Below are 13927 nucleotides of genomic sequence, written 5' to 3' on the forward strand. Positions count from 1 at the left end.
ACGGATATTAAAACCGTCAAGCAAGTTGACATTCAATAATGTGACAAGCCATTCCCACCGTCAACAAGGTCATGTTCACCACTCTTAATGAGGCTAATGCATTATTTAAAAAAATATATATATTTTTTTTTGTCGTTTAGCAGACACTCTTATCCAGAGCGACTTACAGGAGCAATTAGGGTTAAGTGCCTTGCTCAAGGGCACATCAACTGATTTTTCACCTGGTCGGCTCGGGGATTAGAACCAGCGACCTTTCGGTTAGTGGCACAACGCTCTTAACCACTAAGCTACCTGCTTAATCAGTCTTGTAAGGAGGACAGCTTTACCGCTAGTTACTGTTAGAGGAATGAGCAATGTCCTCAACCATGACTGATTACAGCTCTACCTCCATGTTACTGCTCAACAACGCCTGCTAAAGTGGGTTCAAATGACAAATCGTCAAAAACAATGTTAAACATTAAGACACGACCACTGAACATTACTAATCAGAACTACTTACTACTTACACTTGAAAAAAACAACAATGAATGTTAATAATTTAAGTAGAAGAGGCCCTACATTTTTATGTTCACTACAACAAAGATTAATGTTCAAGTAACTTCAATTGTCATAGTTCAGAGTACATAACGCAATTTAGTGTCAAAAAGACAAAATAAGTTTACGTATTCACAACTTTAAAAGAGAACCAGGCCAGGCAAGGTGGTGATGTTTCTGTGAGACTGCAGCTTACAGCAGGCCAGGTGGTGATAAGAGCAACATGGCTTTGACCTCTCTGTGCAGCCAGGCATGGCCATGTTCAGCCAGCTCCGTTTGTCTAACGGGCTATGAGAAGTGGAGGAAGGAAGAGGCAAAGGAAGGAAGGAAGTAAGGAAGGTAGGAAGGAAGGGATGGAGGGGAGGAGGAGGAGGAGGAGGAGGAGATGGAGGGGAGATGGAGGGGAGGAGGATATGGAGGGGAGGAGGAGGTGGAGGGGAGAGGAGGAGATGATGGAGGGGAGGAGGAGGAGGAGATGGAGGAGATGATGGAGTGGAGGTGGAGGGGAGGTGGAGGGGAGGAGGAGGTGGAGTGGAGGAGGAGATGGAGGGGAGATGGAGGAGGAGGGGAGGAGGCGGAGGTGGAGGGGAGGAGGAGATGGAGGTGGAGGGGAGGAGGAGGTGGAGGGGAGGAGGAGATGGAGATGGAGGAGGAGATGGAGGGGAGATAGAGATGGAGGAGGAGGGGAGGAGGAGGTGGAGGGGAGGAGGAGATGGAGGGGAGATGGAGATGGAGGTGGAGGTGGAGGGGAGGAGGTGGAGGAGGGGAGGAGGTGGAGGGGAGGAGGAGGTGGAGGGGAGGAGGAGATGGAGGAGGAGATGGAGGGGAGATGGAGGAGGAGGGGAGGAGGAGGTGGAGGGGAGGAGGAGATGGAGGGGAGGTGGAGGGGAGGAGGAGATGGAGGGGAGATGGAGATGGAGGAGGAGGGGAGGAGGAGGTGCCTGGGGGGGATCATCATCATAACAGCTGTCTGTAGATGTCTGTGACAGGCTGAGTGGTGAGTGGTATCACACAGGGTCCTACATGGCAGGTGGAGGGGAGGAGGAGGTGCCTGGGGGGGATCATCATCATAACAGCTGTCTGTAGATGTCTATGACAGGCTGAGTGGTGAGTCACATGGTCCTACATGGCAGGTGCACTGACCTGCAGGTTTGAATCAGAGAGGAGAAAATGGACAAGCGCTTTGTCCCAAATGTCACCCTATCCCCTATGTAGTGCACTATTTTTTAACAGGGCTCTGGTCAAAGGTAGTGCACTAGATAGGGAATATGGTGCCATTTGGGGCACACCCAGGACACGCTGGTAGATATAGAGATATTAATTGTGTGTAGAGAATGGAAATGAGTAGTTAGGAGGAGTAAATGGTTTGTACTTACAGTACATGCAGTGCATTATGGGCCTGATGTGTTGTGAATGTATGGCTTCTCAGAGAGTATGGGAGGAGGATGAAACGTATGCTGCCTCGCTCAGCCCTCACTAATGCATAAACATCCAATCAATAATGCTATGTCTCTCTCTCTCGCTCTTTCTCTCTCTTTCTCTCTCTCTCTCTCTCTCTCTCTCTCTCTCTCTCTCTCTCTCTCTCTCTCTCTCTCTCTCTCTCTCTCTCTCTCTTTTCTCTCAGAAACAACTGAAATAAGATTATTTTGTGTTATTAGTTTTATCTGTATCTAAAGGATTTGTATAGTTGTGTTCAAACTCAGACTCGCTCTCTCTCTTTCTCTCAGGTGGATCGTTTTGGATGGGTAACATCACTCCCTGATCCTCCCTGTCCCGGCCCACCTATTTAACCCCTAACCCCTGATCCTCCCTCCCTTAATACCCTAGTCACCATGACATCATCTACATCCTGGCCTCAGCTGCTGGCCTTCAAACTGGCCCCTCCACCACATGACCCGGGGAGCCCTGAGAGGGTCGTCAGCTGTGACGAGGCCATAGAGCGTCGCTACGAGATCGTTCCCTCTGTGGTCTGCTCCATGTGCTGCCTCTTCGGCATCATATACTGTTTCTTTGGTAAGATGATAATCCTGTTATAGATTTACAACAGAGCTATCGCACTGGGCAAAAACCGGTTGAATCAACATTGTTTCCACGTCATTTCTACAAAAAAAAAAAAAACATGATATGTGATGACGTTGAATCAACATAGAAAACTGTTTGGATTTGAAAAAACTCATCAACATAAGGGAATTTTGTATTTTTTTTCCACCTCACTTTTGAACCTATATCCAATGACATGGTGACATTTTTTGTTGATTTCACGTTGAATTCAGGTTAGTTGACAACTCAACCAAATATAAATCAAAACTGTACGTTGAACTGACGTCTGTGCCCAGTGGGAAGTTAACACAACCTGCTTCTTTGGTAAGACCATAGAGATATGTAATGTAGAATGTAATGTGTATTGTCCATTTTCCATCAGAATTACATTGAGTTCATCTTAACTCATCATCAGCAGCAACCAACCAATCCACAACAACATGTTGACCTTGTCCATTCTTATTTACATGAATAACCATAACTGCATAAGTTTTAATGTGGATAAAACACTGTCACATCGTTTCAAATCTGAGCGAGCAATCTCAGTTAATTGCTGTTGGTTTATAACTAACATAACAGCTGTCATCTCACCATGGTTGTCACTTCCCAATCTGTTCCATGATCGAGACAAACCAAGAGAAGGGGAAAATACTATATGTTAGAGTTTGTTAGTCCTCTTTGTTAGAGCAAGAAAAATACAATGATTTTATCCTCCTTCACTTAATGCACAAGATAAATAACCTGGTTTACTCAGAGGAGATGAAGAGGACGTTGTTTCATAGGGCCTCAGCTGTAGTCTTGCAGGATTTCAGACAGATAGTTGTCATAGGGCCTCAGCTCAAATGAGCAAAGAGAAACGACAGTCCATCATTACTTTAAGACATGAAGGTCAGTCAAACCTAAACATTTCAGGAACTTTGAAAGTTTCTTCAAGTGCAGTCGCAAAAACCATCAAGCGCTATGATGAAACTTGCTCTCACCGCCACAGGAAAGGAAGACCCAGCGTTACCTCTGCTGCAGAGGATAAGTTCATTAGAGTTAACTGAACCTTAGATTGCAGCCCAAATAAATGCTTCACATAGTTCAAGTAACAGACACATTTCAACATCAACTGTTCAGAGGAGACTGCGTGAATCAGGCTTTCATGGTTGAATTGCTGCAAAGAAACCACTACTAAAGGACACCAATAATAAGAAGAGACCTGCTTGGACCAAGAAACACGAGCAATGGACATTAGACCGGTGGAAATCTGTCCTTTAGTCTGGAGTCCAAATTGGAGATTTTTGGTTCCAACCGCCGTCTTTGTGAGACGCAGAATAGGTGAACGGATGATCTCCGCATGTGTGATTCCAACCGTGAAGCATGGAGGAGGAGGTGTTATGGTGTGGGGGTGCTTTGCTGGTGACACTGTCAGTGATTTATTTAGAATTCATGGCACATTTAACCAGCATGGCTACCACAGCATTCTGCAGCGATACACCATCCCATCTGGTTTGCGCTTAGTGGGACTATCATTTGTTTTTTAACAGGACAATGACCCAAAGCACACCTCCAGGCTGTGTAAGGGCTATTTGACCAAGAAGGAGAGTGATGGAGTGCTGCATCAAATGAACTGGCCTCCACAATCACCCGTCCTCAACCCAATTGAGATGGTTTGGGATGAGTTGGACCGCAGAGTGAAGGAAAAGCAGTCAACAAGTGCTCAGCATATGTGGGAACTCCTTCAAGACTGTCGGAAAAGCATTCCTCATGAAGCTGGTTGAGAGAATGCCAAGAGTGTGCAAGCTGTTATCAAGGCAAAGGGTGGCTACTTTGAAGAATCTCAAATATACATTATTATTTACACTTTTTTGGTTACTACATGATTCAACATGTGTTATTTCATAGTTCTGATGTCTTCACTATTATTCTACAATGTAGAAAATAGTAAAAATAAAGAAAAAACCTTGAATGAGTAGGTGTATCCAAACTTTTGACTGGTACTGTATATATATTATTTTTTAAGTTTAGCTCACATAATGTCATTTAAAAGTATACATTAATGTGTCTGTAATAGAATAAACATGTTAAAAACACATGTAGCCATTAGTATCTGCATTTTTATAGCTTCCAAAATCTTTTTTTACAACGGTGGGGGAGTGCCAAGATGGAGGCGGTGGCTCCAAAACAGCACCACCTGCCAGTCATCTAGTGTATATATTAATCATTGGTTGAGATCCCGACTGAGTTCCTAAAATATGTGGTGGAAGTTGATCCGAGGTCCTTCAGAAGGCATGCGGGCCACGAGTTGCCATCCCAGCCCTAACCTGTCTCTCTCTCGCTCCTCTCAGGTTACCGGTGATGTTCCTGACAGGCCTGATGTTTGGTTATCATCTTCATGCTGTCTGTCTGCCCTGCAGGCTCATACCTGTCTGTCTTTCTCCTGTCTGTCCTTCAGGCTCTAACCTGTCTGTCTGTCCTTCTAACCTGTCTCCTGTCGGTCTGTCCTGCAGACTCTAACCTGTCTGTCTCCTGCCTGTCTGTCTGTCCTTCAGGCTCTAAGCTGTCTCCTGTCTGTCCTTCGGGTATAACCTGTCTCCTGCCTGTCTGACTTTCAGGCTCTAACCTGTCTGTCTTTCTCCTGTCTGTCCTTCCGGCTCTAACCTGTCTCCTGTCTGTCTGTATTGCAGGCTCTAACCTGTCTGTCTTTCTCCTGTCTATCCTTCAGGCTCTAACCAGTCTTTCTGTCTCCTGTCTGTCCTTCAGGCTCTTACCTGTCTGTCTGTCTCTCCATCAGGCTCTAACCTGTCTGTCTGTCCTTCAGACTCTAACCTGTCTCATCTCTGTCTGTCTATCCTCCAGGCTCTTATCTGTCTCTCTCCTCTCCTCAGGCTTTAACCTGTCTCTCTCCTCCCCTCAGGCTTTAACCTGTCTCTCTCTCCTCCCCTCAGGCTTCAACCTGTCTCTCTCCTCCCCTCAGGCTTTAACCTGTCTCTCTCTCCTCCCCTCAGGCTTCAACCTATCTCTCTCCTCCCCTCAGGCTTTAACCTGTCTCTCTCTCCTCCCCTCAGGCTTTAACCTGTCTCTCTCTCCTCTCCTCAGGCTTTAACCTGTCTCTCTCCTCTCCTTCTCTCAGGCTTTAACCTGTCTCTCTCTCTCTCCTCTCCTTCTCTCAGGCTTTAACCTGTCTCTCTCTCTCTCCTCTCCTCCTCTCAGGCTTTAACCTGTCTCTCTCTTCTCCTTCTCTCAGGCTTTAACCTGTCTCTCTCTCTCTCCTCTCCTTCTCTCAGGCTTTAACCTCTCTCTCTCCTCTCCTCCTCTCAGGCTTTAACCTGTCTCTCTCCTCCCCTCAGGCTTTAACCTGTCTCTCTCTCTCCTTCTCTCAGGCTTTAACCTGTCTCTCTCCTCTCCTCCTCTCAGGCTTTAACCTGTCTCTCTCCTCCCCTCAGGCTTTAACCTGTCTGTCTCTCTCCTCCCCTCAGGCTTTAACCTGTCTCTCTCTCTCCTCCCCTCAGGCTTTAACCTGTCTCTCTCTCTCCTTCTCTCAGGCTTTAACCTGTCTCTCTCTCCTCTCCTCAGGCTTTAACCTCTCTCTCCTCTCCTCCTCTCAGGCTTTAACCTGTCTCTCTCCTCCCCTCAGGCTTTAACCTGTCTCTCTCTCTCCTTCTCTCAGGCTTTAACCTGTCTCTCTCCTCTCCTCCTCTCAGGCTTTAACCTGTCTCTCTCTCTCCTTCTCTCAGGCTTTAACCTGTCTCTCTCTCCTCTCCTCAGGCTTTAACCTGTCTCTCTCTCTCCTCCTCTCAGGCTTTAACCTGTCTCTCTCTCCTCTCATCCCCTCAGGCTTTAACCTGTCTCTCTCCTCTCCACCCCTCAGGCTTTAACCTGTCTCTCTCCTCCCCTCAGGCTTTAACCTGTCTCTCTCTCTCCTCCCCTCAGGCTTTAACCTGTCTCTCTCTCTCCTCCCCTCAGGCTTTAACCTGTCACTCTCTCTCTCCTTCTCTCAGGCTTTAACCTGTCTCTCTCTCCTCTCCTCAGGCTTTAACCTCTCTCTCCTCTCCTCCTCTCAGGCTTTAACCTGTCTCTCTCCTCCCCTCAGGCTTTAACCTGTCTGTCTCTCTCCTCCCCTCAGGCTTTAACCTGTCTCTCTCTCTCCTCCCCTCAGGCTTTAACCTGTCTCTCTCTCTCTCCTTCTCTCAGGCTTTAACCTGTCTCTCTCTCCTCTCCTCAGGCTTTAACCTCTCTCTCCTCTCCTCCTCTCAGGCTTTAACCTGTCTCTCTCCTCCCCTCAGGCTTTAACCTGTCTCTCTCTCTCCTCCTCTCAGGCTTTAACCTGTCTCTCTCCTCCCCTCAGGCTTTAACCTGTCTCTCTCTTTCCTCCCCTCAGGCTTTAACCTGTCTCTCTCTCTCCTCCCCTCAGGCTTTAACCTGTCTCTCTCTCTCCTTCTCTCAGGCTTTAACCTGTCTCTCTCCTCTCCTCAGGCTTTAACCTGTCTCTCTCTCTCCTCTCCTCCCCTCAGGCTTTAACCTGTCTCTCTCTCTCCTCCTCTCAGGCTTTAACCTGTCTCTCTCTCCTCTCCTCCCCTCAGGCTTTAACCTGTCTCTCTCCTCTCCACCCCTCAGGCTTTAACCTGTCTCTCTCTCTCCTCTCCTCTCCTCAGGCTTTAACCTGTCTCTCTCTCTCCCCCCCTCAGGCTTTAACCTGTCTCTCTCTCTCCCCCCCTCAGGCTTTAACCTGTCTCTCTCTCTCCTCTCCTCAGGCTTTAACCTGTCTCTCTCTCTCTCCTTCTCTCAGGCTTTAACCTGTCTCTCTCTCTCTCCTTCTCTCAGGCTTTAACCTGTCTCTCTCTCTCTCCTTCTCTCAGGCTTTAACCTGTCTCTCTCTCCTCTCACCCCTCAGGCTTTAACCTGTCTCTCTCCTCTCCTCCCCTCAGGCTTTAACCTGTCTCTCTCTCTCCTCTCCTCTCCTCAGGCTTTAACCTGTCTCTCTCCTCTCCTCCCCTCTCCTCAGGCTTTAACCTGTCTCTCTCCTCTCCTCCCCTCAGGCTTTAACCTGTCTCTCTCTCTCCTCTCCTCTCATCAGGCTTTAACCTGTCTCTCTCTCTCCTCTCCTCTCCTCCGGCTTTAACCTGTCTCTCTCCTCTCCTCCCCTCAGGCTACCGTTGCTTCAAGGCGGTGATGTTCCTAACAGGCTTGATGTTTGGCTCCGTCGTCATCTTCCTGCTGTGTTATAAGGAGCGTGTCTTGGACACCCAGCTGAGTGTGGAGGCCTCGGTGGGCATCGGCCTGGGTATCGGTACCCTCTGTGGCCTGGTCACCATGCTGGTACGCTCGGTGGGACTATACATGGTGGGGCTGCTGCTGGGACTACTGCTGGGCATCGCCTCACTGGTAAATAAGAGAATTCAGTCTTTATCTGTGTGTGTGTGTGTGTGTTTGTGTGTGTGTGTGTGGGGTGTGGGGGGGGGGGGTGTATTTATTAGGGATCCCTAATAATGCCAAGGCAGCAGCTACTCTTTCTGTGGTCCAAACATATTAAAGCACTTAAATTACATATAAAACAAAATATAAAACAGTACATCATATGACATTATTACACCACTACCTATCTACAATACAAAATGTTTAATAGCACCATACATTAGGTTACTTATATTGTGTCTACCGACGCCCCTGATGTAATGTACATTTGCTGAAGCATTTTGACAACTCTGCGTCACAGTGGTAGGGATTAGCTGAGCTGGGCTTGGGTCATTGCTAAGTCATTGTCTCAATGCAGCCTTATAATGCTGTGAAAGGATCCAGGAACCCAAATGATTTGGGTGGATCCCATCCTTCTTATAAAACGTGTTTTGTTTCCAAAAGGTATCGAAATTGTCAACAAAAGTTACACCCATTGAGCTGCAATAATCACGTAGCCAATTGTGAAGAGCAAGAATCCTGCTAAAGCGTTCAATTCCACGATTCAGAGAGGGCACAGGGACAGATATGATGGGTTATTTGTTAGTGTCTAGCAGAAAGTCAATCAGCTCTTTTAAAATCGAGTTAAAACTGTTCAGAGCTGCCCTTCATAATGTCATTAAAACCCACATGGACTACGGTGGAATCCATTTCCATGTCCTGACGTAGTACATTCGGTTGCAGCTTAGTAATGTAATTTACTCGAGCTCCGGGATAGGACATTGTTTTTGCACCAGGAACGGTCACATTTCTTACCATGGGAGCTGCCCAAAATCACGACTGGCGAGAAGGACGAGGCGGAGATGCATCCAACAAGCGTGAACGCCGTCCAGCCACCGGCGTAGAAAATCTAAACATTTCACTCTGCGTTTTCCACAGTTTCTTACGTAGGCTGGCGACCTGCGTGATCAAGGAAGCCACCTCAAGCCTATAATCCTCGGCAAGAAACAATTGGCGCATTGGAACTCCGAGTGATCCGGTTTGTCCCGAAACAAAGCGTAATAGATACAGCTCCTACAGCGCTGGAACCGTTCATTTAGTTCTCCAGACTCCATTGGAAAACTCATCTGGTACCAACTTCGTTAGCTTGATGGCTAGCAGCTTAGCGTCTCTGTCAAGCAGGCTTCAAGCTGGGGGTTGTGTGTGTGTGGGGGGGGGGGGGGGGGTGGGGGGGGGGATTGTGTGTGTGTGTGTGGGGGGGGGGGGTTGTGTGTGTGTGTGTGTGTGTGTGTTGGTGGCACTGCTCCTCTGCCTACTGCTAGGCTCCATGTCAATGATGAAATCACACCAGAAGACCAATTTGTTTAGGTCTGGAAGAAAACAAACACATTTATTTTTGAATGTAAGTCCCTTTTAGTTGCGCATCTGGCGAGTGAGTAATGTGCAGTCTACTGTGCTGGTCTATGGTTCTGTACTGTTGCTGCTCATTTCATGGTTAAGTTAGCAAATAACAAATCGTAGATACAAATGATATACTTACTCATGATATACTTCTGCCAGGTAACCCTACTTTGCAGTTAACCTTTAATTGAGAAGGTTTTGGGGAAAGTATTTCTGTCAACCCACGAGATGGTTATCAGAGTTGTCAAAATGCTTCAGGGGTCGTCGGTAGACACAATATAAGTAACCTAATGAATGTCCCTCTAACTGCCCTGAATGCCTCTGCTGATCCTACAGCTATTGTGTGCAGTAATCATGTGCCTAAGAACCAGATTTATACTGTTAGCACTGAGCCGGTGTGCCCGAGGAGGAAGTCCACTGTGTGCAGCTCACCCTGCACTAACATAAAGAACATGAGCACATCTACTGCTGCTAAGCTTCCCAAGTAAAGCAATAAAAACAAGTAAGCATCCCAGAAGAAAAGTGCTCAAAATAGCCCACGTTAACCTATGTACCTTAACAAACAAGGTTCATGAAATTAATAATTTGCTAGTAACAGATGACATTCATATTCTGACTCTCTGAAACTCACATAGATAATACCTTTGATGTGGTAGCAATACAAGGTTATAACATTTACAGAAAAGATAGAAATGCCAATGGTGGAGGTTTTGCTGTTTATATACAGAACCACATTCCTGTGAAGATTAGAGAGGATCTCATGTTAAATACTGTTGAAGTAATATGGCTACAGGTTCACCTGCCTCACCTAAAGCCCATTCTGGTGGGAAGCTGCTATAGACCACCAAGTGTTAACAGTTAGTATCTGGATAACATGTGTGAAATGCTTGATAATGTATGTGATATGAATAGAGAGGTATACTTTCTGGGTGATTTAAATATTGACTGGCTGTCATCAGGCTGCCCACTCAAGAGAAAGCTTCAAACTGTAACCAGTGCCTGCAACCTGGTTCAGGTTATCAGTTAACCTACCAGGGTGGTTACAAACAGTACAGGAATGAAGTCATCAACATGTATTGATCATATCTTTAATAATGCTGCAGAGATTTGTTTGAAAGCAGTATCCAAATCCATTGGATGTTGTGATCACAATATAGTAGCCATATCTAGGAAAACCAAAGTTCCAAAGGCTGGGCCTAATATAGTGTATAAGAGGTCATACAATAAGTGTTGTAGTGATTCCTATGTTGTTGATGTAAAGAATATGTGTTGGTCCGTGGTGTGTAATGAAGAGCAACCAGACGCTGCACTTGACACATTTATGAAATTGCTTATTCCAGTTACTAATAAGCATGCACCCATTAAGGACATGACTGTAAAAACGGTTAAATCCCTGTGGATTGATGAGGAATTGAAAAATTGTATGCTTGAGAGGGATGAGGCAAAAGGAATGGCAAATAAGTCTGGCTGCACAACCGATTGGCAAACGTATTGCAAATTGAGAAATCATGTGACTAAACTGAATAAAAAGAAGAAGAAACAACACTATGAAACAAGAATAAATGACATAAAGAATGATATTAAAAAGCTTTAGAGCACATTAAATGAGATTTTGGGCAAAAAGGCAAACTCAGCTCCATCATTCATTGAATCAGATGGCTCATTCATCACAAAACCAACTGATATTGCCAACTACTTTCATAATTTTTTCATTGGCAAGATTAGCTAACTTAGGCATGACATGCCAGCAACAATTGCTGACACTACACATCCAAGTATATCTGACCAAATTATAATTTTGAATTCCGTAAAGTGAGTGTGGAAGAGTTGAACAAATGATTGTTGTCTATTAACAATGACAAGCCACCGGGGTCTGACAACTTGGATGGAAAATTGCTGAGGATAATAGCGGACAATATTGCCACTCCTATTTGCCATATTTTCATTTTAAGCCTACTAGAATGTGTGTGCCCCCAGGCTTGGAGGGAAGCAAAAGTCATTTTGCTACCTAAGAATAGTAAAGCCCCCTTTACTGGCTCAAATAGCTGACCAATCAGCCTGTTACCAACCTAAACTATTGGAAAAAACTGTGTTTGACCAGATACAATGCTATTTTACTGTAAACAAATTGACAACACACTTTCAGCATGCTTATAGAAAAGGACATTCAACAAGCACAGCACTTACACAAATGACTGATGATTGGCTGAGAGAAATTGATGATAAAAATATGGTGGGGGCTGTTTTGTTAGACTTCAGTGCGGCTTTTGACATTATCAATCATAGTCTGCTGCTGGAAAAATGTATGTGTTATGGCTTTACACCCCCTGCTATAATGTGGATAAAGAGTTACCTGTCTAACAGAACACAGAGGGTGTTCTTTAATGGAAGGCTCTCAAACATAATCCAGGTAGAATCAGGAATTCCCCAGGGCAGCTGTCTAGGCCCCTTACTTTTTTCCATCTTTACTAACGACATGCCACTGGCTTTGAGTAAAGCCAGTGTGTCTATGTATGCGGATGACTCAACACTATACACGTCAGCTACTACAGCAACTGAAATAACTGCAACACTTAACAAAGATTTGCAGTTAGTTTCGGAATGGGTGGCAAGGAATAAGTTAGTCCTGAATATTTCCAAAACTAAAAGCATTGTATTTGGGTCAAATCATTCACTAAACCCTAAACCTCAACTACATCTCGTAATGAATAATGTGGAAATTGAGCACGTTGAGGTGACTAAACTGCATGGCGTAATCCTGGATTGTAGACTGTCATGGTCAAAGCATATTGATACAACAGTAGCTAAGATGGGGAAAAGTCTGTCCATAATTAAGTGCTGCTCTGCCTTCTTAACAGCACTATCAACAAGGCAGGTCCTACAGGCCCTAGTTTTGTCACACCTGAACTACTGTTCAGTAGTGTGGTCAGGTGCCACAAAGAGGGACTTGGGAAAATTGCAGTTGGCTCAGAACAGGGCAGCACGTTTGGCCCTTAAAAGTACACGGAGAGCTAACATTGATGACATGCATGTCAGTCTCTCCTGGATCAGAGTGGAAGAGAGATTGACTTATTCACTGCTTGTTTTTGTGAGAGGTGTCGACAAGCTGAATGTACCGAGCTGTCTGTCTAGAATACTGGCACACTGCTCGGACACCCATGCATACCCCAAAAGACATGCCACCAGAGGTCTCTTCACAGTCCCCAAGTCCAGAACGGACTATGGGAGGCGCACAGTACTACATAGAGCCATGACTACATGGAACTCTATTCCACATCAGGTAACGATGCAAGCAGTAGAATCAGATTTTAAAAAAACAGGTAAAAATACACCTTGTGGAACAGCGGGGACTGTGAAGAGACACACACACACAGGTACATACACACATACATATAGATACTCACTCTACACACACGTAGACATGGATGTTGTATTGTAAATATGTGATAGTGGAGTAGTGGCCTGAGGGAACACACTTAATGTATTGGGTGAAGTGTTATGAAATATAATGTCATGTAATATTTTTTAATTGTAAATAACTGCCTTAATGTTGCAGGACCCCAGGAAGAGTAGCTGCTGCCTTGGCAGGAACTAATGGGGATCCATAATAAACCCCAGGAAGAGTAGCTGCTGCCTTGGCAGGAACTAATGGGGATCCTTAATAAATACAAATACATAAACTGGCTACAGACGGAGTGATAGACAAGGGCTATATTGCTGGAAATGAATTGGCATGTATTGTGATAGGTTTGGCATTTTAAGCCAATAGTGGCTATCCAGGGGTGGGATAATGTCATTTTAAGCCAATAGTGGCTATCCAGGGGTGGGATAATGTCAAGGTTACGTTGATTAGATAGTAGCTGAGAACATGTGTCCTGGTGTACTATTGGCTATCTGAATAAACTAAACTTAACATATCTCCATTCAGGTGGTAATGGAGGAGTTCCACCACCCCCGGACGGTTTGGGTGCCCCTGGGGGTGTTGTTGGGGTCAGGCATGCTGTTCGCCGTCCTCACCCTCCAATGGCAGCGCTTCTTCACCACCCTCTCCACCGCTGTGTTTGGCTCGGCTGTCATCACCGTCACTGTGGACTACTTCATCGAACTGTTCGCCCTTGTCAGGTATGTTATTACTGCTCTCTCCTCTCCTCTCCTCTCCTCTCCTCTCCTCTCCTCTCCTCTCCTCTCCTCTCCTCTCCTCTCCTCTCCTCTCCTCTCCGCTGTGGTTCAGTTGACAGAGCGTGGTGCTTCCAAAGCAGGCTCTTGGGGCCACCCATATGAAAATGTATGCAAATGTATACACACACTACTGTAAGTGGCTTTGGATAGGAGCATCTGTGGTGTGCTGGTGCTCTAATCAAGATTTCAGAAGATATTATATATTACATATGAATATATATATATATATATATTACATATGATATTATATATTACAGATACATATTATATATTACAGATGATATTATACAGTGCATTCGGAAAGTATTCAGATCCCTTGACTTTTTCCAAATTTTGCTACGTTACAGCTTTATTATAAAACTGATGAAATTGTTTTTTTCCCCTCATCAATCTACAC

General features: G+C 45.4%; 1 protein-coding gene across 1 annotated transcript in view; it reads left to right on the forward strand.

The window, feature by feature from the left end:
- Positions 1 to 2366: 2366 nt before the first annotated feature.
- Positions 2367 to 13927, forward strand: part of LOC311124937 (transmembrane protein 198-like) — a gene marked incomplete at both ends in the record, with an annotated part of 28820 nt that continues 17259 nt past the window's right edge. The window contains 3 exons of the mRNA XM_084199032.1: positions 2367 to 2547; positions 7706 to 7941; positions 13280 to 13473. Coding sequence (XP_084055158.1) covers positions 2367 to 2547; positions 7706 to 7941; positions 13280 to 13473 — 611 coding nt within the window. The remainder of the gene's footprint in view (positions 2548 to 7705; positions 7942 to 13279; positions 13474 to 13927) is intronic.

Source organism: Coregonus lavaretus, assembly GCF_964263955.1.
Source record: "Coregonus lavaretus genome assembly, contig: HAP1_SCAFFOLD_415, whole genome shotgun sequence".
NCBI classification, from domain to species: Eukaryota; Metazoa; Chordata; class Actinopteri; order Salmoniformes; family Salmonidae; genus Coregonus; species Coregonus lavaretus.